At 39.7% G+C, this 24,327-nt stretch overlaps 1 protein-coding gene across 3 annotated transcripts in view; it reads left to right on the forward strand.

Moving 5' to 3' along the window:
• Positions 1-24,327, forward strand: part of PCSK5 (proprotein convertase subtilisin/kexin type 5) — a 463,530-nt gene that overhangs the window by 253,526 nt on the left and 185,677 nt on the right. For all 3 annotated transcript variants that reach the window (XM_044920816.1, XM_021689363.1, XM_021689364.2), the window contains exon 13: positions 6,193-6,329. In XM_044920816.1, the coding sequence (XP_044776751.1) occupies positions 6,193-6,329 (137 nt within the window). The remainder of the gene's footprint in view (positions 1-6,192; positions 6,330-24,327) is intronic.

Below are 24,327 nucleotides of genomic sequence, written 5' to 3' on the forward strand. Positions count from 1 at the left end.
ACCACGTATTCAAATTCTGCCTGTGTAAAAGTTTTCCAACAAAAGCTGGCTTCACCAGATTCTTCCTTCAGCTGCATTTGTTAGAATTATGAAAAGCGGTCTTTCTCCCCTGAACCTCCCCCTCCCCGCAAGTCCGTGAGTTTGAGATTTAGTGTAGCTATAGTAGCCCTCTGTTCCAAATTTTGGCTTCTGAATGAAAGCTGAAACTTTTTTCCTTGTCTTTCTAAATTTGATTACAGACAAATATCTCTGCTTCTAATTATGGTCTTAAGTAGAGAGAAGGTACACTTGCGAGTCTGCAAAGCCTATAGGCTTCTATAATTAAATATGTTTAAATGTGGTGTTTATATTTGAGTCACTTCTGTTGCTGCCCAAATGTTCAATGACAGACCATTGACATTTGTGAAGTATCATGCCAACTAAGTGCATTTGTGGCTTGCAGTAAAAATTATACTTCTGCAGTGGAAATTCTACATTCCAATAAGGCCTCACCATAAGAACCCTCTTCCTTGCCCCAAAAGAAGGTAGAACCTTTGGCGTTAGAGCTGGGCCTATCTGGATTTCACCAATTTTTACGTTTGACTTTGAAAAGCAAGTCTCTCATCTAGAAAATAGATGCTGTGGTTAGTGTCCTCCTCACATGGTTGTCACAAGCATTGAAAGGGATCACATACAGCAAGTCCTTAGCACCGCTTCTGGAACACACAATAAGCACTTAATAAGTGCTAACCCTTGTTTACACAGTGCTTCTCAAAGCACCTGGTGGATGACTCCATCAGACACACACGGCTGGGCCCCTCTCCCAGAGTCTGATCCTGTAGGTCTGGGTGAGGTCCATGAATTTGCATTTCTAAGAAGCTCCCAGGTGATGCGGAAGCTGCCTGTCCACGGACCACATTTTCAATCTCACCGATTTAAAAAGATCACCCAGCTTTTCATACAACATTCTTGTTATGTTCGTGTCCTTAAAAGACTTGTGGGCAGAACACTGCTGGGTACTGTGCGAGTAATTTACAAAGGCGTCTGTAATCGAAAACAGATACTTAGATAAAAGGCATCCACTCTTAAATGGAATAAATCTGCAAGATTATGTGCGACATCATAGATCCACGAGAAGGAATGCATTTTGGGCCTGGTCAGTAAGTAATAGTATGCAGGTTGAAAGTTTCTTTTTTCTTAAAAACTCCTCTTTTTAGGTATTCCAAAGCTCTAGAACTAGTACCTCTCTCTCAACCTTTCTTAAAGAAGTAACTTCGATGAGGGGAGACAGAAAAACTTAGTGCATTTTAAATACCCTATTTCAGAAGCAAATCATTTAAAACTTGCAAAAGCCGAACAGAGCTAAAGAAAATAAAAAACTGAATGACAATTAAGCCAAATGAGCGCTTCAAGCATTCTGTAAGTTCTACGTTAAATTGCGATAAAGCCCTAAAAAGAAAATAATAATTAAGTATTTTAAGAGACAGAGAAAGAAAGAAAAAGGCAACTTCTAAAAATACCTGTCTAACGTCTAATTCCGTAATGAACATAAATACTGTTTGGGGAGTAGTAGATGATTCTGAAATTAAGATCCCTTTATAACTTTAGAAATAATTATATGATAACACATAGCTGTCAGTACTTATAAAATGTCTTGTTATTTAGTTGCCATAACACCACTGAAGAATGTTGTAGCCTTGACACATTGGCTAGACTCTTTAAGTGAAAGGGGAAAGAAAGCTTACACTAATTATATGAGTTATTTCCTGAGTTAATTCCTCAGAAGGATGCACTGCACTTAATGGCCGTCTTTTCTACCAGGCTTCATCTAAAGTAATTTATTTGAAAACCGCTCACAGGGATAGGGCTGTGGAGCACCGTTTTAATAATTGAATGCATAATTTGTGCTATCACAGGCATATATCATTTCATCGAGCACATGATTATGAAGTCAACTCTGACGGGGTTTCGCTGCAACAGAGGATGTGAATCGGCCATGGAGTTAATTACTCCAGCCTTCCGCACACTGGCCCTGCTTTACTGACATTTTATCCATGCTAATGTTAGCATGTGTTGGGTTTCTTCACTGTTGGCCCAGCGCAGACGTTCAGACTGGGCATTGGACTTTTTCGTTGATAAATGGAGACCACACAATGAGAATCTCTTTAGCTGGTGTCCAGTGCTTTGACACTTGCTTGTCTTGAGCAAGGGTGTTGTTTGCAACACAGATTGAATCTACTACCAGCATTACCTTCTGTGATATACAGATGAGGCCGGGTTGATCATTGTTACGGTGCCAGAAAAATCGGGACTAGTTTTAAGTGCTGAACCAGAAAAAAATAAAGAACGGGGTGAGATTAGAAATGGTTATGAATGGTTACCTTCTGTGATATACAGACGAGGCCGGGTTGATCATTGTTGCGGTGCCAAAAAATCGGGACTAGTTTAAGTGCTGAATCAGAAGAAAATAAAGAACGGGGTGAGATTAGAAACGTGAATGGCCAGCTAGTCGAAACAACAGCAGTAATCAGTGTCTATTTCTTTCCCCATCAACTCCTTTAGCAAAATGCAATGATCGTGTTTGGCTGCATTTTTAATTCGTCTCCTCAACTTTTATGTCCACATGAAATTAATGAGCATTCAGCTCTGCATAAAGGGAAGAGACCGGGGTGGGCAACCGCTTAGCCAGATAGACAAAGCCCATTTATATTCGGGCTTTGAAACACTTATTTGAATGCTGATTATGGATATTTCTTCTTGGCACCCGGTTTATATTTAATTTGGGTTCCGAATGTGATTTAAAAGTGATTGGCAGCAATGGCATGATTTTCAAAGGTGGACAGGAAAGGGTAGAAGGGGAGAAACACAGGGTCCACTAATCCAGCAGTCAAATAATTGACCCATGAGTAATTAAAAGTTGGCTACGGTTGTGGAAACAAGACTGCCCCTCATGTGATGGCAGCCTCAAGTCTCCTTTGTAGTTTTTGGACGTGAGGCAATGAGCCAAATGCTCTGTCTAAACTGTTTGGGAATTGCTTTTAAGTTTGGCACTCTTGGAAAGGTATTATGTGACAAGTTGTTGCTTCGGTGCCCTCAAATGGCACAATGGCTTCAGTGATCTCGAGCCTAAATCAGAACTCTGTGGGCTGAGAAGTGGTTCTAGATTGGTTTCTGCCTCCACGCATGTCTCCGTCAACATACTCCCCTCTGTAACATCTGTCTGAGAGGAAGGGAGATTTGAAAAGCCTCCTCCTTCCCCACCGCTGTTTCTCCTTTTCATCCAACATACCCACCCTCTGGGTTTACGTGAAGGACTCTCTGTATGTAAGTCAGTTATATGATGAGCCAGCAGTTTCTTCCTGGCCAAGTCTAGTTTTAAGCCAAAAGCTTATGAACCAAGCCCTGTCGTGGTAGTGCATGCATTATGGGATCTCCACAAAATGCACCATCCCTAATCTAATGAAGCTCTTTAATCAATCTTTTATACTAGGAAGACATTCATGTAAGGAGCCACTATTTCCATCCCTGTTACCATGAGGGTAAGCCACCGCATCCAATATGGTTCTCATTGAAACGCCACACTCCTCTGTTCAGAACTAACCCTTATAGATAGTATACAGATATTCTAAAAAGAGAAAAAGGGGCTTCTCACTCATAGAAGCTTTGAAAATTACTTCCTACCATTAACCCCATTATGGAAATTAACAAAATGTATTTGAACATCCCAGAGATCTGCGATGTTCTCCAGTAAAGAGATCTGTTCGACTCGACCTCGGCCTTTCTCAAATTTTCCAGCCGTGGGACACTTTGCCAATGCCAATAACTACTTGCCCTTTTCTTCTTCTAAGGGCTGAGGAACACATAGAGGTGATTTTCCTGTTTATTGAGTTTCTCTAGGGAAAACTGCCGAGTGTCCGCCATTTACCCAATACATTCCAGTTATGCCAACCAACCCTTCAGTTTCAGGATCCAGCTGTCATTTTAGAGGGATCCTCAAACATATTGATAGAACGCTTTTGTATGTAAAAAATCAGAATTCTAGTATATTAAATTATAAGGAGATTAAACTGGTTTATTTTTGGTTTCAGAAGGGCACTTTTTCTCCCAATGGGAAGATATACATAGAATGCCAGATTATACCCACCAATTTCCTTGGTGAGCATGAAATTAAAGCAAGGAGAGTTGATTGCATGTTTTGAATAGCCATCAACATCCAGTTGCCATGAACTTTGTCTCCACGGAAGGACAGTTATGTCCCAGTAACTGGACATGGTTGCTCCTAAGACAATACTAGGGTTGTTTTTGCCTCTCTGTTTGCCTCTCTAGCTCTCAAATTCTTTCTCTAGTTTTATTATTTTTTCAACAAAAATAATAGACGCACATAATTTTTTTTAAATATTCTTAAAAAAAAAAAATCAGTTTCTTGCCCCATCTTTTAGTTTTTAACCTTCTATGTCCCATCTCTATAGAAATCTTTTTCTAAGTAGGGTCTACACCCAACATGGGGCTTGAACTCATAACCCCAAGATCAAGAGTTGCATGTTCTGGGGTGCCTGGGTGGCTCAGTCATTAAGCATCTGCCTTCGGCTCAGGTCATGATCCCAGGGTTCTGGGATTGAGCCCCACGTCAGGCTCTCTGCTCAGCGGGAAACCTGCTTCTCCCTTTCCCACTCTTCGTGCTTGTGTTCTCACTCTCGTTGTCTCTCTCTCTCTCAAATAAATAAATAAAATCTTAAAAAAAAAAAAAGAGTTGCATGTTCTACTGACTGAGCCAGCCAGGCATCCCTCTATAGAAATCTTCTTAATATTTCTTTGGGTTGTCAATTCTATATAATGTGCCTATATAAATGATATGTCTCTTTCTTCATGTGCTTGTTTTATACATTATCTATTGACATCTCTTTATTCTTTTTTTTTTTTTTTTTTGACAGAGACAAAGCGAGAGAGGGAACACAAGCAGGGGGAGGGGGAGAGGGAGAAGCAGGCTTCCCACTGAGCAGGGAGCTTGATGCGGGGCTCGATTCCAGGACCCTGGGATCATGACCTGAGCTGAAGGCAGACACTTAACCGACTGAGCCACCCAGGCGCCCCGACATCTCTTTATTCTTAATGAGGATTTTGTTTTCTTTTATTTAATGTTTTCATATTTTATATCCCTCAGGATTATATCACAGGAAACAATTCTAGCTATTTCAAGCAGAAAGAGATTTCATACAGGGAATTCAGAGCTTAGAAAACCATTAGAAGAGCTAGAAGAGTAGAATGTAGGCTGGACTTCCAGGCATGACTCCCTGAACTGGTTAAGATGAGTGGCAGGGTCTTTTTACTGAGGCATAATTTACACACAATACAATTCACTTTTTAATGTGAGTAACTTAATGAGTTTTGACAAATATTGTTGTATAACCATACACCGTTATTTTCAAGATATAAAACAATTCTGTCACCCCCAGAACTTCCACCATGCCCCCTTTTCCCTCCCAGCCCCTGGCATCTACTGATCTATTTCTGTTTATATTCCTTTTCTAGAATGTCATATAAATTGAATCCTACAGCACATAGTCTTTTGTGTCTGACTTCTTTCATTTAGTTTAAATGCTTTTGAAACTAATTCATGTTGCATTTATTAGTAGTTCAATAGTTTTTATTACTGGGTAGTATTTTGTCGTATGAATATACCAGAACTTGATTACCCATTCACTAGCTGAGGGACATTTGAGTTGTTAACAGTTTTCAAGGATTACGAATAAAGCTGTTGTGAACATTCATGTGGAGTTCTTTGTGTGAACATATGTTTTCACTTCTCGGGTAAATGTCTGGGAGGGGGATTGTTGAGTTACATGGTAAGAACTACCAGACTATTTTCAGAGCAGTTGTACCATTTTGCATTCCCATTAGCAGTGTAAGAGAGTTTCAGTTGCTCCACATCTTTAATACTTGATACTATCACTCTTGTGGGTAGAGTCATAGCCTGGTTTTCCGGATACCCAAATGTTTACCACTTCCAGATTTGCTATTACAAGGCCATCCCTGTGCCTGTTTACAAAGACATGCGTTTGGGTCTACTAATTGTCAACCTCCAGGAGGAAGACAGCCTCCAGTATTGAGCTGAACCTGCTGATGGTTACAAAAAGATGACTGGTCATGGTCTTGACTTGACCTTCACTGGATTCTAAATGACATACAAAACAATGCTTTCTGATTCTCTCATAGGCTCTTTGATCATTCTATGGAAGGATTTAAAAACTGGGAGTTCATGACCATTCATTGCTGGGGAGAGCGAGCCACCGGTGACTGGATCCTTGAAGTTTACGATACCCCCTCCCAGCTGAGGAACTTCAAGACTCCAGGTAAGAATTCCCTTTTCTATCATTTGGTTTACTCTGCAGAAACAAATAATGGAATGTATTTTGGCCTGGAAGTGTTTTTACATTTATATATCAACATCATCCTTTTTCATGTGATCCTGTAGTTTGAGTACCTGTATGTATTCCAGTTCTCAGCATTACCATTTGAGTGATAATAATTGAAGGATTAAAGAATAAACGTTTTGATATGAGTACGGGATAAAATGTGGCAGCTATTGATTGATGTTTCAGAATATATGATCTACATCTCTAACCAGCTTACCCCCAGAGGCAAGCCAGCCTCATCTACCTGAGGTAGGCTAAATTGCACGGTCATGAGAAGAGACAGTTTCCTTAGTTATCTGTTCCTCTGAATTTATTCTAAAATTAATTTTCAGTGCACACAAGACATTGAGCTTGACTTGTGCCAGCTTAACTGGTTACCAGTAAAGAAAATGAATGATGGTATTCCACCCCATGTGAGCCTAAGAGCTAAGGAAAAGGAATGCTTTCTAGATAAGTAAAATGTGGAAATTACGATGTTAACAGAAGCACATGGTCTATCTCCATCCTCATGCTAATGCATGAAGCTTGTTTGTAACACAAAGTAAGGGAAAGTACAAATGTAGCTTGGGGCTGGAGACTGAACAGGTTTTCACAGCACCCTGTGTTGTCCACAATGGAGCCCTACGTAGTACTTGGCTCAGTGGCAGATGATCTGTTTGACAAGCACCCCAGCTCCCACCCAGCCGTGGATACATCTGCAACCATCTAACAAATCTGTGCTTCTCAGTGCTCTCTCTCTGCAGTCCACCTGCAGAAGATCCAGGCCTGAGGGCATGTTCGGACTGATGGATATCCATTTCTAGCCCTCTGCTGATTGCAGAATAAATTAACCTAGACATTGTGTAATTCACTGTAAGGGTGTGTATTACTCAGGTAACAGTGAGTTGCATAGGGCAAAGGAGGCACGCAGCAGAACACAGGAATGAAGCATGCATTTGCCATACTTTTGCCCACCAGTCAAGGAGAGGTACTCATTCTTAGAGATCTGTTTTTGGCCACGAATTTGGCGATCTCTTCTCCCTAATTCTGTGACGTGTTTCCTCTGTGTTGCCACAGCAAACCCACACTCAGGGAAGTTAAAACCAGCATGGTGGCAAGGTGCCAATGAATCAGGATCAAAGATTTGTTAAAGAGTATCCAGGTCCAGCTCACCTCCAGCATGCGTCATGAATACAATGGTTGCCAAAGTGTGATCGAGAAATCAAATGTTTGTCAACGAGGCAGGATTGATCAAAAACATTAAAATAAACTAGACCCTGGTTTCTAGATGCTTCCATTGGTCCCTAATCTACTTAGTCCTCAGGAAATTCCTCTCCCCTCCCTTCCTCTTTCCAGGCCATGCTCAATGCTCATGTGATAGAGATATACTGGGTCATGGCACACAGGGTCAATGGTGGCATGGTGACATGGCTATGCTGCCCGACCCCAGTGGATCCATCGGCAGGTGACAGTTAAGGGCTCTTCTGTCTCAAGAGATCCCAGGGAAATAATCACTCTCCAAATGTGGCAGTTGTGTACCAAGGGGTGGGCGCGGGGGGGGGGTGCAGCCTATGGCACAGACAAAGGGGTATACTATCTGTTGAAATCTAAGACAGTTATAAAACTGACTAAAAGTGTCTCTCCTCTTTATTGTCACCATGCAACTCTAAAGAATGTCAGTGACAAAATGCTCCTCCCCACAAGAGCAAACTACCCCTTGGGGCACACTGCTAGTAGGCCTGGTACTTATGTGCAAGGGTCAGGGGCCGTGAATGTAAAGCTCTCTGCTCTCCAGGAGTTCAGAGTCCCTCCAGAGTTGGTGATGATCATCTGTGTTAGAGGCTCTCAGCAGTAGCTCAGATAATCTAGAGTTGTCTCTTTCATAGCATTGGCTTCTCCTTATGCCATTTAAATGTTCACTTGTAATTCCAGTCACTTCTAGTCATTTTACAGATGTTCTTTTCCGCCAGAAGAGAGATACCCTAATGCTATGACTAGCCTGGGGTCAGGAGGCTTTGATAGATTCACAGTCTTTGGATATCCTTCCTTTAACCAACCTTCCAGTTTAGGATTAGTCACAACATTGAAAAGGGACTTCTACTTCTATGTGTGTGTTTCTATCATTGTTTCTGTGGTGTACAGCCCCATGGAAAGTTTCTCTAATTAATGAGGGATTTCTTTAGTAAGCTAATAGAAATTCAGTTGGAGATGTAGAATTTTCTAGCCCGATTAAATGGTAGAATCATTCCCAAGTATAAAGGTTCCTGATTCCAAACTGAGCTCCTATTTCTTTATTGTTTCTTCCCATTTGTTTATTATTAAAACATATATTAAGGATTTTTTAATTGAAGTGTAGTTGACACACGTTACATTAGTTTCAGGTGTACAACATGGCAATTAGACAAGTCTGTGTTACGCTGTTCTCATACAAGTGTGGCCACCATGTGCACCACACAACACTCTTACATTGCCATTGACTCTATTCCCTGTGCTGTGCCTTTCATCCCTGTGACTTGTTCATTCCAAAGCTGTAAGCCTGAACCTCCCACTCTCCTTCATTGATGTTTCTCATCCTTCCATCCCTTTCCTCTCAGGCAACCACCAGTTTGTTCTATGTATTTATGAGTGAAATCATATGGTATTTGTGTTTCTCTGTTTCACTTATTTCACTTAGCATAATCCTTCTGGATTCATCCATGTTGTCACAAATGGCAAGGTTTCATTCCTTTTTATGGCTGAGTAATACTCCAATGTGTGTGTGTGTGTGTGTGCGCGCGCGTGCACGCGTGCACGCGTGCTCTTATGCAACTATATATATACCCCAAATCTTCTTTATCCATTCATCTATCAGTGGACACTTAGGTTGCTTCTACATCTTGGCTATTGTATTTACAATGCTGCAGTAAACATAGGGGTGCATATATCTTTTTTTTAAGATTTATTTATTTATTAGAGAGAGCACACTAGTGTGGGGAGGGTCAGGGGGAGAGAGAGAGAAGCTCAAGCTGACTTCATATTGAACACAGAGCCCAAGACGGGGCTCGATCCCAGGACCCCTAGATCATGTCCTGAGCCGAAATTAAGAGTCGGATGCTCAACTGACTATGCCACCCTGGTGCCCCTCCATCTATCGTTTTGAATCAGTGTTTTTGGTTTTGGGGGTAAATATCCAGTAGTGAAATTACTGGATTGTAGGGTATTTCTATTTTTAATTTTCTGAGGAACCTCCATCCTGTTTTCCAGAGTGGCTGCACCAGTTTGCATTCCCACCAAGAGTGCATGAGGCTTCCTTTTTTTCTGCATCCTCAACAACACTTGTTGTATCTTGTCTTTTTTATTTTAGCCAATCAGATTGGTGTGCGGTGATATCTCATTGTAGTTTTGATTTGCATTTCCCTTATGATTAGTGCTGTTGAGCATCTTTCCGTGTGTCTCTTGGCCATCTGTGTCTTTGGAAAAGTGTCTATCCAGGTTCTCTGCCCATTTCTTATCAGATTGTTTGGGTTTTTTGTGTCAGGCTGTATAAGTACTTTATACATTTTGGATATTAACCCCTTATCAGATATTTCATTTGCAAATATCTTATATTCATGAGGTTACCTTTTTGTTTTGTTGATAGTTTCCTTTACTGTGCAAAAGCTTTTTATGTTTGTTTGTTTTTTTTTAAAGATTTTATTTATTTATTTGACAGAGAGTGACACAGCGAGAGAGGGAACACAAGCAGGGGGAGTGGGAGAGGGAGAAGCAGGCTTCCCGCTGAGCAGGGAGCCCGACGCGGGGCTCGATCCCAGGACCCTGGGATCATGACCTGAGCTGAAGGCAGACGCTTAACGACTGAGCCACCCAGGTGCCCCTGTGCAAAAGCTTTTTTGTTTGGTGTAGTCCCAATAGTATATTTCTGCTCTTGTTTCTTTTTCCTAAAGAGGCATATCCATAAGTATGTTGCTAAGGGCAATGTTTAAGAAATTACTGGCTGTGTTTTCTTTTAGGAGATTTATGGTTTCAGGTCTCACATTTAGGTCTTTCATCTATTTGGGGTTTATTTTTGTGTCCGGGGTAAGAAAGCAGCCCAGTTTCATTCTTCAGCATGCAGCTGTCCAGTTTTTCCCAACACCATTTATTGAAGAGACTGTCTTTTCTCCATTAAATATTCTTGACTTCTTTGTTATGGATTAATTGACTATATAAATGTGGGTTTATTTCTGGGCCTTCTATTCCATTGATCTTTGTGTCTGTTTTTGTGCCAGTACCATAGTGTTGTGATTACTCCAGTTTTGTAGGAGATCTTGAAACCTGGGGTTGTGATGCCTCCAGCTTTGTTCTTCTTTCTCAAGATTTCTTTGGCTATTCGGGGTCTTCAGTAGTTTCACACAAATTTTAGTATTATTTGTATGGACATCTTAGCAATATTAATTCTTCTAATCTATGAGCGTGGACTATTTTGCCATTTTTTGGTCATCTTCAATTTCTTTCATCAGTGTTCTATAGTTTTTAGACTCTAAATCTTTCACCGCCTTGGTTAAGTTTATCCCTAGGTGTTTTAGTCTTTGTGGTGCAATTGTAAATGCGATTGTTTTCTTAATTTTTCTTTCTGCTACTTCATTATTAATGTATAGAAAGGCAACAGATTTCCAAATATTAATTTTGTATCTTGCAACATTACTGAATTCATTTATTCTAGAGTTTTGATGGAGTCTTTAGGGTTTTGTATATATAATGTCATGTCATCTGCAAATAGTGACACTTTTACTTCTTCCTTACCAATTTGTATGTCTTTTATTTCTTTTTCTTGTCTGTTTGCTACAGCTAAAACATCCAGTACCATGTGTTGACTAAAAGTGGCAAGAGTGGGCATCTTTGTCTTGTTTCTGATCTTAAAGGAAAAGCTCTGTTTTTCACCATTGAGTATGACATTAGCTATGGGTTTGTCATATATGGCCTTTATTATGTTGAGGTATGTCCTTCTAACTCCACTTTGTTGAGAGTTTTTATTATGAATGGATGTTGAATTTTGTCAAATGCTTGTTCTGCATCTACTGAGACAATCATATGATTCTTATCCTTCACTTTATTAATATGGTATAGCACACTGATTGATTTGCAGATACTAAACCACCATTGTATCCCCAGAATAAATCCCACTGTGAATGTCCTTTTAATGTATCGTTGAATTTGGTTTGCTAATATTTTGTTGAGGATTTTTGCATCTGTGTTCATCAGGGATTTTGGCCTGTTTTTGATTTTGATTTTGATTTTCTGTGTTTGTAGTGTCTTTGGTTTCGGTATCAGGGTAACCCTAATCTCATAGAATGTATTTAGAAGCTTTCCTTCCTCTTCTATTTTTGGAATAGTTTGAAGAAAATAGGTATTAACTCTTGTTTACATGTTTGCTGGAATTCACCTATGAATCCAACTGGTCTGGACTTTTGTTGTTGGGAGATTTTTTTTTTAATTGCTGATTCAATTTCCTCACAAGTAATTAGTCTGTTCAGATTTTCTATTTCTTCCTGACTCCATTCTGAAAGATTGTATGCTTCTAGGAATTTATCCATTTCATCTAGGTTCTCCAATTTGTTGGCATATACTTTTTCATAGTAGTCTCCTATAATTCTTTGTATATCTGTGATGTCAGTTGTTATTTCTGTTTCATTCCTGATTTTATTTATTTGGGTCCTCTCTTCATTTTTCTTGATTAGTCTGGCTAAAGGTTTATTAATTTTGTTTATCTTTTCAAGGAAGCATCTCTTGGTTTCAATGATCTTTTTATTGTTATTTAGTCTCTGTTTCATTTATTTATACCATGATCTTTATTATTTCCTTCCTTCTTCTAACTTTGGGCTTTGTTTTTCTTCTTTTTATATTTCCTCTTGGTGTAAGGTTAGATTGTGTATTTGAAATGTTTCCTGTTTGTTGAGGTAGGCCTATATTGCTGTAAAATTCCCTCTTAGAACTGCTTTCTTGTTTCCCAAAGATATGGGACCATTGTGTTTTCATTTACATTTGTCTCGGTGTATTTTTCTTATTAACCAGTTGGTTGATTAGTAGCATGTTGTTTAGCATCCACATGTTTGTGGTTTTTTTTCCACTTTTCTTCTTGTAATTGGTTTCTAGTTTCATACTGTTGTGATCAGAAAACATGTGATCCATCCTGGAGAATGTTCTATGTACACTTGAAAAGAATGTATATTCTGTTGGTTTGGGACAGACTATTCTGTATATCTCTTAAGTCCATCTGTTCTAATGTGTTATTCAAGGCCACTGTTTCCTTATTGATTTTCTGTTTGTATGATTTAGCCATTGGTGTAAGTCTGTTGTTGAAGTCCCCTACTATTACTGTATTACCGTCAATTTCTCCCTTTATGTCATTTTGCTTTGTGAATTTTGTTGCCCCAATGTTGTGCATAGATATTTACAAGTATTATATCTTCTTGTCCTCCTTTGTCTCTTGTTACAGTCTTTGTGTTAAAGTCTATTTTATTTGATATAAATACTGCTACCTTGGCTGTTTTTATTTTGTTTTTTTCCTGCTCTCATTTGCATGGGATATCTTTTTATATCCCTTCACTTTCAGTCTGTAGTTAAGTCTGAAGTGAGTCTCTTGTGGGCAGCATATAGATGGGTCTTGGTTTTTTATTCATTCCACTACCCTCTGTCTTTTGATTGGAGTGTTTAGACCATTTACATTTAAAGTAATCTATTAATAGGTATGTATTCATTGCCATTTTGTTAATTGCTTTCTGGTTGTTTTTGTAGTTCTTGTTCCTTTCTTTTCTCTTGCTCTCTTTTCTTGTGATTGATGACTCTTTATAGTGTTATGCTTGACTTTCTCTATTTTTTGTGTATCTATTAAAGGTTTTTAGTTGGTGTTTACCATGGGGTTCATGTATAACATCTGAAGTATATAAGAATCTATATTAAGTTGACAATAACTTAAGTTTGAACACATTCTAAAAGAACTTCATTTTGGGGGCACCTGGGTGGCTCAGTCAGTTAAGCGTCTGCCTTCGGCTCAGGTCATGATCCCAGGGTCCTGGGATCTAGCTCCCTGCTTGGCAGGAAGCCTGCTTCTCCCTCTCCCACTCCCCCTGCTTGTGTTCCCTCTCTTGCTGTGTCTCTCTCTGTCAAATAAATAAATAAAATCTTTAAAAAAAAAGAACTTCATTTTTACTACCCCCTCCACATTTTATGTATATGTTGTCATATTTTACATCTATTTTATGATTCCCCTTAACTAATTTTTTTACATATCATTGACTTTACTGCTTCTATCTTTTAAGCTCTATACTGGCTCCATGAGTGATTGTTCTACTACCTTTGCTGTATGTTTCCACTCATGAAATTTTTTCTTTTCATAATTTTCTTCTAATTATGACCTTTTCAACTAAAAATGTTCCTGTTAACATTTCTTGTAAGGCTGGTTTAATGATTATGAACTCCTTTAACTTTTGTTTGGGAAACTCTTAATCTCACTTTCAATTCTGAATGATAATCTTTCCAGGTGGAGTATTTTTGGTTGTGTTTTTGTTGTTGTTGTTGTTGTTGTTGTTGTTGTTGTTTTAGCACTTCAAATATATCATGCCACTCCATTTTGGCCTGCAAAATTTCTCCTGAAAAATCAGCTGAAAGCTTTATGGGGTTTGCCTTGTGCATAACTAATTGTTTCTCTCTTGCTGCTTTTAATATTCTCTCTGTATCTTTAATCTTTGCCATTTTGTTAATCTGTCTTAGTGTGAATCTCATTGATTTCATCTTGTTTTGAAATCTCTCTGCTTCTTAAACCTGTATATCTGTTTCCTTCCCAAGGCTAGGGAAGTTTTCAGCTATTATTTCTTCAAATGAGTTTGCTGCCCCTTTCTCTCTCTCTCTTTTCCCTCTAGGACCCCTATAATATGAATGACTGTTCACTTTATGTTATCCTAGAGATCCCTTAGCCTATCCTCACTCTAAATTTTTTGCTTTCTTTTTGCTGTTCAGCTCAGATGCTTTCCATTACCCTGTCTTCCAGATCACTGATCCATTTTTCTGTATCCTCTAATCTACTGTTGATTCCTTATAGTGTATTTTTAATTTCAGTTAGTGTTCTTCAACTATGATTGGTTTTTCTATACATTTTCTGTCTCTCTGTTGAAGTTCTGAGCCCTTCCACTATTCTCTTTAGTCCATTGATCATCTTTATGACCATTATTTTGAACTGTTTATCAGGCATATTGCTTATTTACATTTCACTTCGTTATTCTTCTGAGGTTTGTCTGTTCTTTCATTCTTTTCATGTGTCTACTCATTTTGCTTGGCTTTCTGCGTTTGTTTCTAAGAATTAGAACAGCTACTTATCCTAAACTAGAAGGACTGATCTTGTGTATGGTCATCCACCGTGTATGTGCCTGGTGACTTTGGCTGGCTGGGGGTTCCAGGTCACTCCATGCTGGGACCACCCTGGTGGGCTAGCCTGAGCTGTGTCATGGTGGTCCTGAGGCGGTCTGTGTAGAGGGCACCATAGTCTGACAGCTGAAGCTGAAGTGGGTGCAAGCCAGGGGATCATAGCACTCTCTATGCAGAGGGTATCCTGGCCAGATAGCTAATACTGAAATGGACATAGGCTGGGGCAGTCCTAGTTCTCTCCACATTGAGGGTGCCCTGACAGAGCAGCTGAAACCAAAGTACGTGTAAGCCGGGGGGTCACAGCATTCTTTGAGCAGAGAAGCTGAAGTGGCTACAAGGCAGGGGGTCCCAGGGCTCTTTGTGCTGAGGGCACCTTGGGCAGATGGTTAAAGCTGAAGTAGATGCAAGCTCCATCTGGAGTTAAGAAGGCTCAGGCCAGGAGATCCTGGGGCACTCTGCATCAGGGAGGTCCTGGCAAGTTGTGAGCCAACTTGTGGGCCTAGAGTGCTCCTGGGTACTTTGCACATGTGTCACCTTGGTGAGATGGCTAGAGCTGTAGTGAGCACTGACCCAGATGTCCCAGTGTGCACCATGCTGGGACTGCCTTGGTGAGACAGCTGGGGCCTATGTGGGCTAGGGGACTGGGGCTCATGGAGGTAGTAACTGATGAGGGCACTCAGACCATGCTCCTGTCTACACTATCAAGGTGGAAGAGGAATGCAAACCATAGCACTCACCAGCTCCTCTGAGCCAGAGAGAGTTCCAGCAGCTTCCCACCATTTGGCTGAGTTCCAGCTGGATCCTTTATATTCCAGTTCCTCTTTTAAACGTTTAAAAGTGTGGGCTAAGGGCCCAGAGCTCACTGAGGCAGCAGGACAGCGTTGGCTCCAGACCCTGCTCCTGCCTGTGCTATCAAGGTGGAGGGGGAATGCAAACTGGCACTTACCAGCCCCTCCAACCTGGAGATATTTCCAGCAGCTACCCCTGCCATTTGGTGGAGTTCTAGGGCTGGATCTTTTGTGTTCTAGTTGCCTTTTAAATTGCAGCAGTTCACAGTGTTGGGGGAGGGGAAAGTCCCTTCATGACTATGTCTCCATCTTTCTTGCCATTCTCTACATGGTCTATCTTTTCTTGTGCAGAGCCTGTTCAGTCAGCACTTGGTTCTACTTCAGGAGGAATTGCTCTATAAGTAGGTATAGATTGGGTGTGTCTGTGGAGGAAGTGAATTCAGGGTCTTCCTACTTCACCATCTTGAATCAGAAGTCCATAGTAAGGATTTTTTGAAGGATTTTTGTTTTTTTTTATTGTTGTCTTTGTTTTGTTACACATTAGACCTATCTTGGGTTTTAATTCTTGGGCAGATTGCATTTATGTACCAACATGTACAATAGATTTTTCTCATTCTGTATTTACACAGTGATTTCTTAACAGAAAGTTGCATCATCAACTGCAAAATCTCCTAAGTAATTTAGCAAAAGGAAAACATTATGATAAGGGAAACATGATGGCCCAAATATGGCAGTATTTGATGTGAATTGTGACAGATTCTAAGGAAATTAGATTACATAATAAGTAAAACATAACAGGATGAATTGCCCAACAAGTACGTCCCCAGTGGGCTTATGAGACACTTCAGAAATGACACAAATGGAAATAGTCAATTATGAGTCAGCATTCTTCCAAATATTGTACAAGGGTAAATTTTAGATCCAGACTGATCTTAAGTTAAATGAGCCAGGTTTTAGGGTGAGTGATGGATTGGATTTCCTCTAGTGTCCTTGCATTATATGCTCCACTTGAATACCTGAGAGCTGCCACAAGAAAAATGTGTTCTCTTTTGCATTGCTATGTAAAGGCAACCAGGTCATGAATTTCAGGTAGGCATTCATTTCTTGCCACTACTTACTGTAGAACACTTGGAATTCTGAGACTGAATAGCACCCTAATTGTGGAAAGCATAGTCGTTAATGAGTTAAGCCCAAAGAAAAGCTGGCAGAGGGCAAACCACATATAAACCAATGTGCTGGCCCATGCAGATGTCTGATAACAATGAGTGTGACACAGAATATGTTCATTTTTAAACTTCAAGTTTCTAAACTCCTGGAAGTAAGCAGGAGGACAATTTCATATAATAGTTTAAGAACACAGCATTTGGGGCAGCTGGGTGGCTCAGTCGCTTAAGCATCTGGCTCTTGATTTCAGCTCAGGTCACAATCTCAGGGTCGTGAGATCAAGTCCCACTTTGGGCTCCACGCTGAGCGTGGAGCCTGCTCAAGATTCTCTCTCTCTCGTCTATGGCCATCCCACCCTGAACGTGCCTGATCTCATCTGATCTCCGAAGCTAAGCAGGGTCGGGCCTGGTTAGCACTTGGATGGGAGATTCTCTCTCTCTCCCTCTCCCCACCCACCCCTGCTCATGCACTTCCTCTCTCTAACAATAACAACAACAACAACAAAAAAAAAAAAACAGCATTTGGATTCTGAATGGATTTTATATTTTTTTAATTAAGATATATTTGATATGTAACATTTTACTGGTTTCAGGCATACAACCTAATAATTTGATATTAGTACGTATTGCAAAATGATCATAGTAAGTCTAACTTGCATCAACTCACATAGTTAAAAATGTTTTCTTGTCATGAGAAATTTTAAGATCTACTTTTTTGGCAACTTTTAAATATATAATATACTATTTTATAAACTATAGTCACCAGGCTTTACATTACATACCTAGCAATTATTTATTTTATACCTGGAAACCTGTACTCTCTGATCTTTTTACCCATCTCTCCCACTGCTTAACTCCCCACCTCTGGCAACCACCAATTTGTTCTCTATTTATGAGCTCAGGGTTTTTTTTTTTTACTTCATTATTTTTTTTTAAATTCATCATACAAGTGAGATCATATAGTTTTTGTCTTTGACTTTTCAATTCACAAAAGGCTCTCAAGATCCATCCATATTTTCACAAATGGCAATATTTCCTTCCTTTCTATGGCTGAATATTATTCTACTGTATTATTACCACTGGTAAAAAATACCACATTTTTATTATTTATCCATCAATGGACACATAGGTTGTTTCCATATCTTGGCTATTGTGAATAATGCTGCATTGAACATGGGAATACATATACTTTTTACAAGTCAATGCTTTCGTTTTCTTCAGATAAATACCCAGAAGTGGAATAGCTGAATCACATGGTGGTTCTATTGTTAATGTTTTGAAAAACCTCCATAGCGGTTTCCATCACAGCTACACTGATTCACATTCCCACTGCAAGTGCACAAGGGCTCCCTTTGCTCCACATCTCCACTAACACTTGCTATTTCTTTTTTTTTTTAAGATTTTATTTATTTTTTGACAGACAGTGAGAGAGGGAACACAAGCAGGGGGAGTGGGAGAGGGAGAAGCAGGCTCCCCGCGGAGCAGGGAGCCCGATGCGGGGCTCGATCCCAGGACCCAGGGATCATGACCTGAGCTGAAGGCAGACGCTTAATGACTGAGCCACCCAGGTGCCCCAACACTTGCTATTTCTTGTCTTTTTGGTAATAGCTGTTCTAATAGGTGGAAGGTGATATTGCGGTTTGATTTGCATTTCCCTAATTGGTGATGTTGACCGCCTTTTCACATACCTCTTGGCCACATATATGTCATTTTTGGAAAAATGTCTATTCATATTCCCTACCCATGTTTTAATCAGATTATTTTTCTGATATTGAGTTGTAGGAGTTCTTTATAAGTTTTGGATATTAACCTCTTATGAGATATATGATTTGCACATATTCTCTCCCATTCGGTAGGTTGGTTGCTTTTTCATCTTGTTGATGGTTTCTATCGCCGTGCAGAGCTTTTTAGTTTGATATACTCTGACTTATTTTCCTTTTGTTGCCTTTGCATTTGGTCAGTCTGAAAAAATTATCACCAAGACCGATGGCAAAGAGCTTACCACCTATGTTTTCTTCTAGGAGTTTTATGGTTTCAGGTCTTATGTTCAAATCATTAATCCATTTAGAGTTTCTTTTTTTTTTTTTAAGATTTTATTTGAGAGAAAGAGAGAGTGAGCATGAGTGGGAGGGAGGAGCAGAGGGAGAGGGACAAACAGACTCCATGCTGAGCAGGACCCTGGGATCATGACCTGAGCCAAAGGCAGATGCTTAACTGACTGAGCCATCCAGGCGCCTCCATTTTGAGTTAGTTTTTGTGTCTGACGTAAGACAGTGGTTCAGTTTCATTATTTTGCATGTGGCTGTCCGGTTTTCCCAACATCATTTATTAAAATCCTTTCCCCATTGTGTATTCTTAATTGACCATATATGCATGAGTTTATATCTGTGTGCTATTCTGTTCTATTGATCTATGTGTCTGTTTTATGGCAAAGCCATAGTGTTTTGATTACCATAGCTTTATATTTGAAAATCAGAAAGCATGATGCCTCCAGCTTCATTTTTCTTTCTCAAGAGTGATTTGGCCTTTTGTTGTTTCATAAAAATTTTAGGATTGTTTGTACTATTTATACAAAAAATGCCATTGGAATTTTGATAGGGATTACATTGAATCTATAGGTGGCTTTGGGTAGCATGGACATTTTAACAATATTCTTCTCATCCATGAGCACAGAATATCTTTCCATTTATTTGTGTTTTCAGTTTTTTCATCATGTGTGTTATAATTTTCAGTGTACAGGTCTTTTACCCCCTTGGTTAAATTCCTAAGCATTTTATTCTTTTTTTTGTTTTGTTTTGTTTTGTTTTAATTTTACCTCTTTTATTTTATTTTTTTTTATTCTTATGTTAATCCCCATACTATACATCATTAGTTTTAGATGAAGTGTTCCATGATTCATTGTTTGTGCATAACACCCAGTGCTACATGCAGAATGTGCCCTCCTCAATACCCACCACCAGGCTAACCCATCCTCCCACCCCCCTCCCCTCTAGAACCCTGTTTGTTTTTCAGAGTCCATCGTCTCTCATGGTTCGTCTACCCCTCCGATTTCCCCCGCTTCGTTCTTCTCCTCCCGCTACCTTCTTCTTCTTCTTTTTTTTTTTTTCTTAACATATATTGCATTATTTGTTTCAGAGGTACAGATCTGAGATTCAACAGTCTTGCACAATTCACAGCGCTTACCAGAGCACATACCCTCCCCAGTGTCTATCACCCAGTCACCCCATCCTTCCCACCCCACCCCCCACTCCAGCATCCCTCAGTTTGTTTCCTGAGATTAAGAATTCCTCATATCATTGAGGTCATATGATACATGTCTTTCTCTGTTTGACTTATTTCACTCAACATAATACCCTCCAGTTCCATCCACGTCGTTGCAAATGGCAAGATCTCATTCCTTTTGATGGCTGCATAATATTCCATTGTATATATATACCACCTCTTCTTTATCCATTCATCTGTCGATGGACATCTTGGCTCTTTCCACAGTTTGGCTATTGTGGACATTGCTGCTATAAACATCGGGGTGCACGTACCCCTTCGGATCCCTACTTTTGTATCTTTGGGGTAAATACCCAGTAGTGCAATTGCTGGATCATATGGTAGCTCTATTTTCAACTTTTTGAGGAACCTCCATACAGTTTTCCAGAGTGGCTGCACCAGCTTGCATTCCCACCAACAGTGTAGGAGGGTTCCCCTTTCTCCGCATCCCCGCCAACATCTGTCGTTTCCTGACTTGTTAATTTTAGCCATTCTGACTGGTGTGAGGTGGTATCTCATTGAGGTTTTGATTTGGATTTCCCTGATGCCGAGCGATATTGAGCACTTTTTCATGTGTATGTTGGCCATTTGGATATCTTCTTTGGAAAAATGTCTGTTCATGTCTTCTGCCCATTTCTTGATTGGATTCTTTGTTCTCTGGGTGTTGAGTTTGATGAGTTCTTTATAGATTTTGGATACTAGCCCTTTATCTGATATGTCATTTGCAAATATCTTCTCCCATTCTGTCGGTTGTCTTTTGGTTTTGTTGACTGTTTCCTTTGCTTTGCAAAAGCTTTTTATCTTGATGAAGTCCCAATAGTTCATTTTTGCCCTTGCCTCCCTTGCCTTTGGCGATGTTTCTAGGAAGAAGTTGCTTCGGCTGAGGTCAAAGAGGTTGCTGCCTGTGTTCTCCTTTAGGATTTTGATGGACTCCTGTCTCACATTGAGGTCTTTCAACCATTTGGAGTCTATTTTTGTGTGTGGTGTAAGGAAATGGTCCAGTTTCATTCTTCTGCATGTGGCTGTCCAATTTTCCCAACACCATTTGTTGAAGAGACTGTCTTTGTTCCATTGGACATTCTTTCCTGCTTTGTCAAAGATGAGTTGACCATAGAGTTGAGGGTCCATTTCTGGGCTCTCTATTCTGTTCCACTGATCTATGTGTCTCTTTTTGTGCCAGTACCATGCTGTCTTAATGATGACAGCTTTGTAATAGAGCTGGAAGTCCGGAATTGTGATGCTGCCGGCTTTGCTTTTCTTTTTCAACATTCCTCTGGCTATGCGGGGTCTTTTCTGGTTCCATACAAATTTTAGGATTATTTGTTCCATTTCTTTGAAAAAAGTGGATGGTATTTTGATGGGGATTGCATTGAATGTGTAGATTGCTCTAGGTAGCATTGACATCTTCACAATATTTGTTCTTCCAATCCATGAGCATGGAACGTTTTTCCATTTCTTTGTGTCTTCCTCAATTTCTTTCCTGAGTATTTTATAGTTTTCTGAGTACAGATCCTTTGTCTCTTTGGTTAGATTTATTCCTAGGTATCTTATGGTTTTGGGTGCAATTGTAAATGGGATCGACTCCTTGATTTCTCTTTCTTCTGTCTTGTTGTTGGTGTATAGGAATGCCACTGACTTCTGTGCATTGATTTTATATCCTGCCACTTTACTGAATTCCTGTATGAGTTCTAGCAGTTTTGGGGTGGAGTCTTTTGGGTTTTCCACATAAAGTATCATATCATCTGCAAAGAGTGAGAGTTTGACTTCTTCCTTGCCAATTTGGATGCCTTTTATTTCTTTTTGTTGTCTGATTGCTGTGGCTAGGACTTCCAATACTATGTTGAATAGCAGTGGTGATAGTGGACATCCCTGCCGCGTTCCTGACCTTAGGGGGAAAGCTCTCAGTTTTTCCCCATTGAGAATGATATTCGCTGTAGGTTTTTCATACATGGCTTTTATGATATTGAGGTATGTACCCTCTATCCCTATACTCTGAAGAGTTTTGATCAAGAAAGGATGCTGTACTTTGTCAAATGCTTTTTCTGCATCTATTGAGAGGATCATATGATTCTTGTTCTTTCTTTTGTTAATGTATTGTATCACATTGATTGATTTGCGGATGTTGAACCAACCTTGCAGCCCAGGGATAAATCCCACTTGGTCATGGTGAATAATCCTTTTAATGTACTGTTGGATCCTATTGGCTAGTATTTTGGTGAGAATTTTTGCATCCATGTTCATCAGGGATATTGGTCTGTAATTCTCCTTTTTGATGGGGTCTTTGTCTGGTTTTGGGATCAAGGTAATGCTGGCCTCATAAAACGAGTTTGGAAGTTTTCCTTCCATTTCTATTTCTTGGAACAGTTTCAGAAGAATAGGTATTAATTCTTCTTGAAATGTTTGGTAGAATTCCCCTGGGAAGCCATCTGGCCCTGGGCTTTTGTTTGTTGGGAGATTTTGGATGACTGCTTCAATTTCCTTAGTGGTTATAGGTCTGTTCAGGTTTTCTATTTCATCCTGGTTCAGTTTTGGTAGTTGGTACATCTCTAGGAATGCATCCATTTCTTCCAGGTTATTTAATTTGCTGGCATAGAGTTGCTCATAATATGTTCTTAGAATTGTTTGTATTTCTTTGGTGTTGGTTGTGATCTCTCCTCTTTCATTCATGATTTTGTTGATTTGGGTCATTTCTCTTCTCTTTTTGATAAGTCTGGCCAGGGGTTTATCAATCTTGTTAATTCTTTCAAAGAACCAGCTCCTAGTTTCGTTGATCTGTTCTACTGTTCTTTTAGTTTCTATTTCATTGATTTCTGCTCTGATCTTTATTATTTCTCTTCTTCTGCTGGGTTTAGGCTTTATTTGCTGTTCTTTCTCCAGCTCCTTTAGGTGTAGGGTTAGGTTGTATACTTGAGACCTTTCTTGCTTCTTGAGAAAGGCTTGTATTGCTATATACTTTCCTCTTAGGACTGCCTTTGCTGCATCCCAAAGATTTTGAATAGTTGTGTTTTCATTTTCATTGGTTTCCATGTATTTTTTTAAATTCTTCTTTAATTTCCTGGTTGACCCATTCGTTCTTCAGTAGGATGCTCTTTAGCCTCCATGTATTTGAGTTCTTTCTGACTTTTGTCTTGTGATTGAGCTCTAGTTTCAAAGCATTGTGGTCTGAAAATAGGCAGGGAATGATTCCAATCTTTTGGTACCGGTTGAGACCTGATTTATGACCTAGGATGTGATCTATTCTGGAGAATGTTCCATGGGCACTAGAGAAGAATGTGTATTCGTTGCTTTGGGGTGGAATGTTCTGAATATGTCTGTGAAGTCCATTTGGTCCAGTGTGTCATTTAAAGTCTTTATTTCCTTGTTGATCTTTTGCTTAGACGATCTGTCCATTTCAGTGAGGGAGGTGTTAAAGTCCCCCACTATTATTGTATTGTTGTCGATGTGTTTCTTTGTTATTAATTGGCTTATATAATTGGCTGCTCCCATGTTAGGGGCATAGATATTTACAATTGTTAGATCTTCTTGTTTGATAGATCCTTTAAGTATGATATAGTGTCCTTCCTCATCTCTTATTACAGTCTTTGGTTTAAAATCTAATTTGTCTGATATAAGGATTGCCACCCCAGCTTTCTTTTGGTGTCCATTAGCATGGTAAATGGTTTTCCACCCCCTCACTTTCAATCTGGGGCTGTCTTTGGGTCGAAAATGAGTCTCTTGCAGACTCATCGATGGGTCTTGTTTTTTAATCCAGTCTGATAGCCTGTGTCTTTTGATTGGGGCATTTAGCCCATTTACATTCAGGGTAACTATTGAAAGATAGGAATTTAGTGCCATTGTATTGCCTGTAAGGTGACTGTTACCATATATTGTCTGTGTTCCTTTCTGGTCTATGTTGCTTTTAGGGTCTCTCTTTGCTTAGAGGACCCCTTTCAAGATTTTTTGTAGGGCTGGTTTTGTGTTTGCAAATTCCTTTAGTTTTTGTTTGTCCTGGAAGCTTTTTATCTCTCCTTCAATTTTCAATGACAGCCTAGCTGGATATAGTATTCTTGGCTGCATATTTTTCTCATTTAGTGCTCTGAATATATCCTGCCAGTCCTTTCTGGCCTGCCAGGTCTCTGTGGATAGGTCTGTTGCCAATCTAATGTTTCTACCCTTGTAGGTTACATATCTCTTCTCCCGAGCTGCTTTCAGGATTTTCTCTTTGTCTATGAGACTCGTAAGTTTTACTATTAGATGTCGGGGTGTTGACCTATTTTTATTGATTTTGAGAGGGGTTCTCTGTGCTTCCTGGATTTTCATGCCTGTTTCCTTCCCCAAATTAGGGAAGTTCTCTGCTATAATTTGCTCCATTATACCTTCTGCCCC

This window comes from Neomonachus schauinslandi, chromosome 13, assembly GCF_002201575.2.
Source record: "Neomonachus schauinslandi chromosome 13, ASM220157v2, whole genome shotgun sequence".
NCBI classification, from domain to species: Eukaryota; Metazoa; Chordata; class Mammalia; order Carnivora; family Phocidae; genus Neomonachus; species Neomonachus schauinslandi.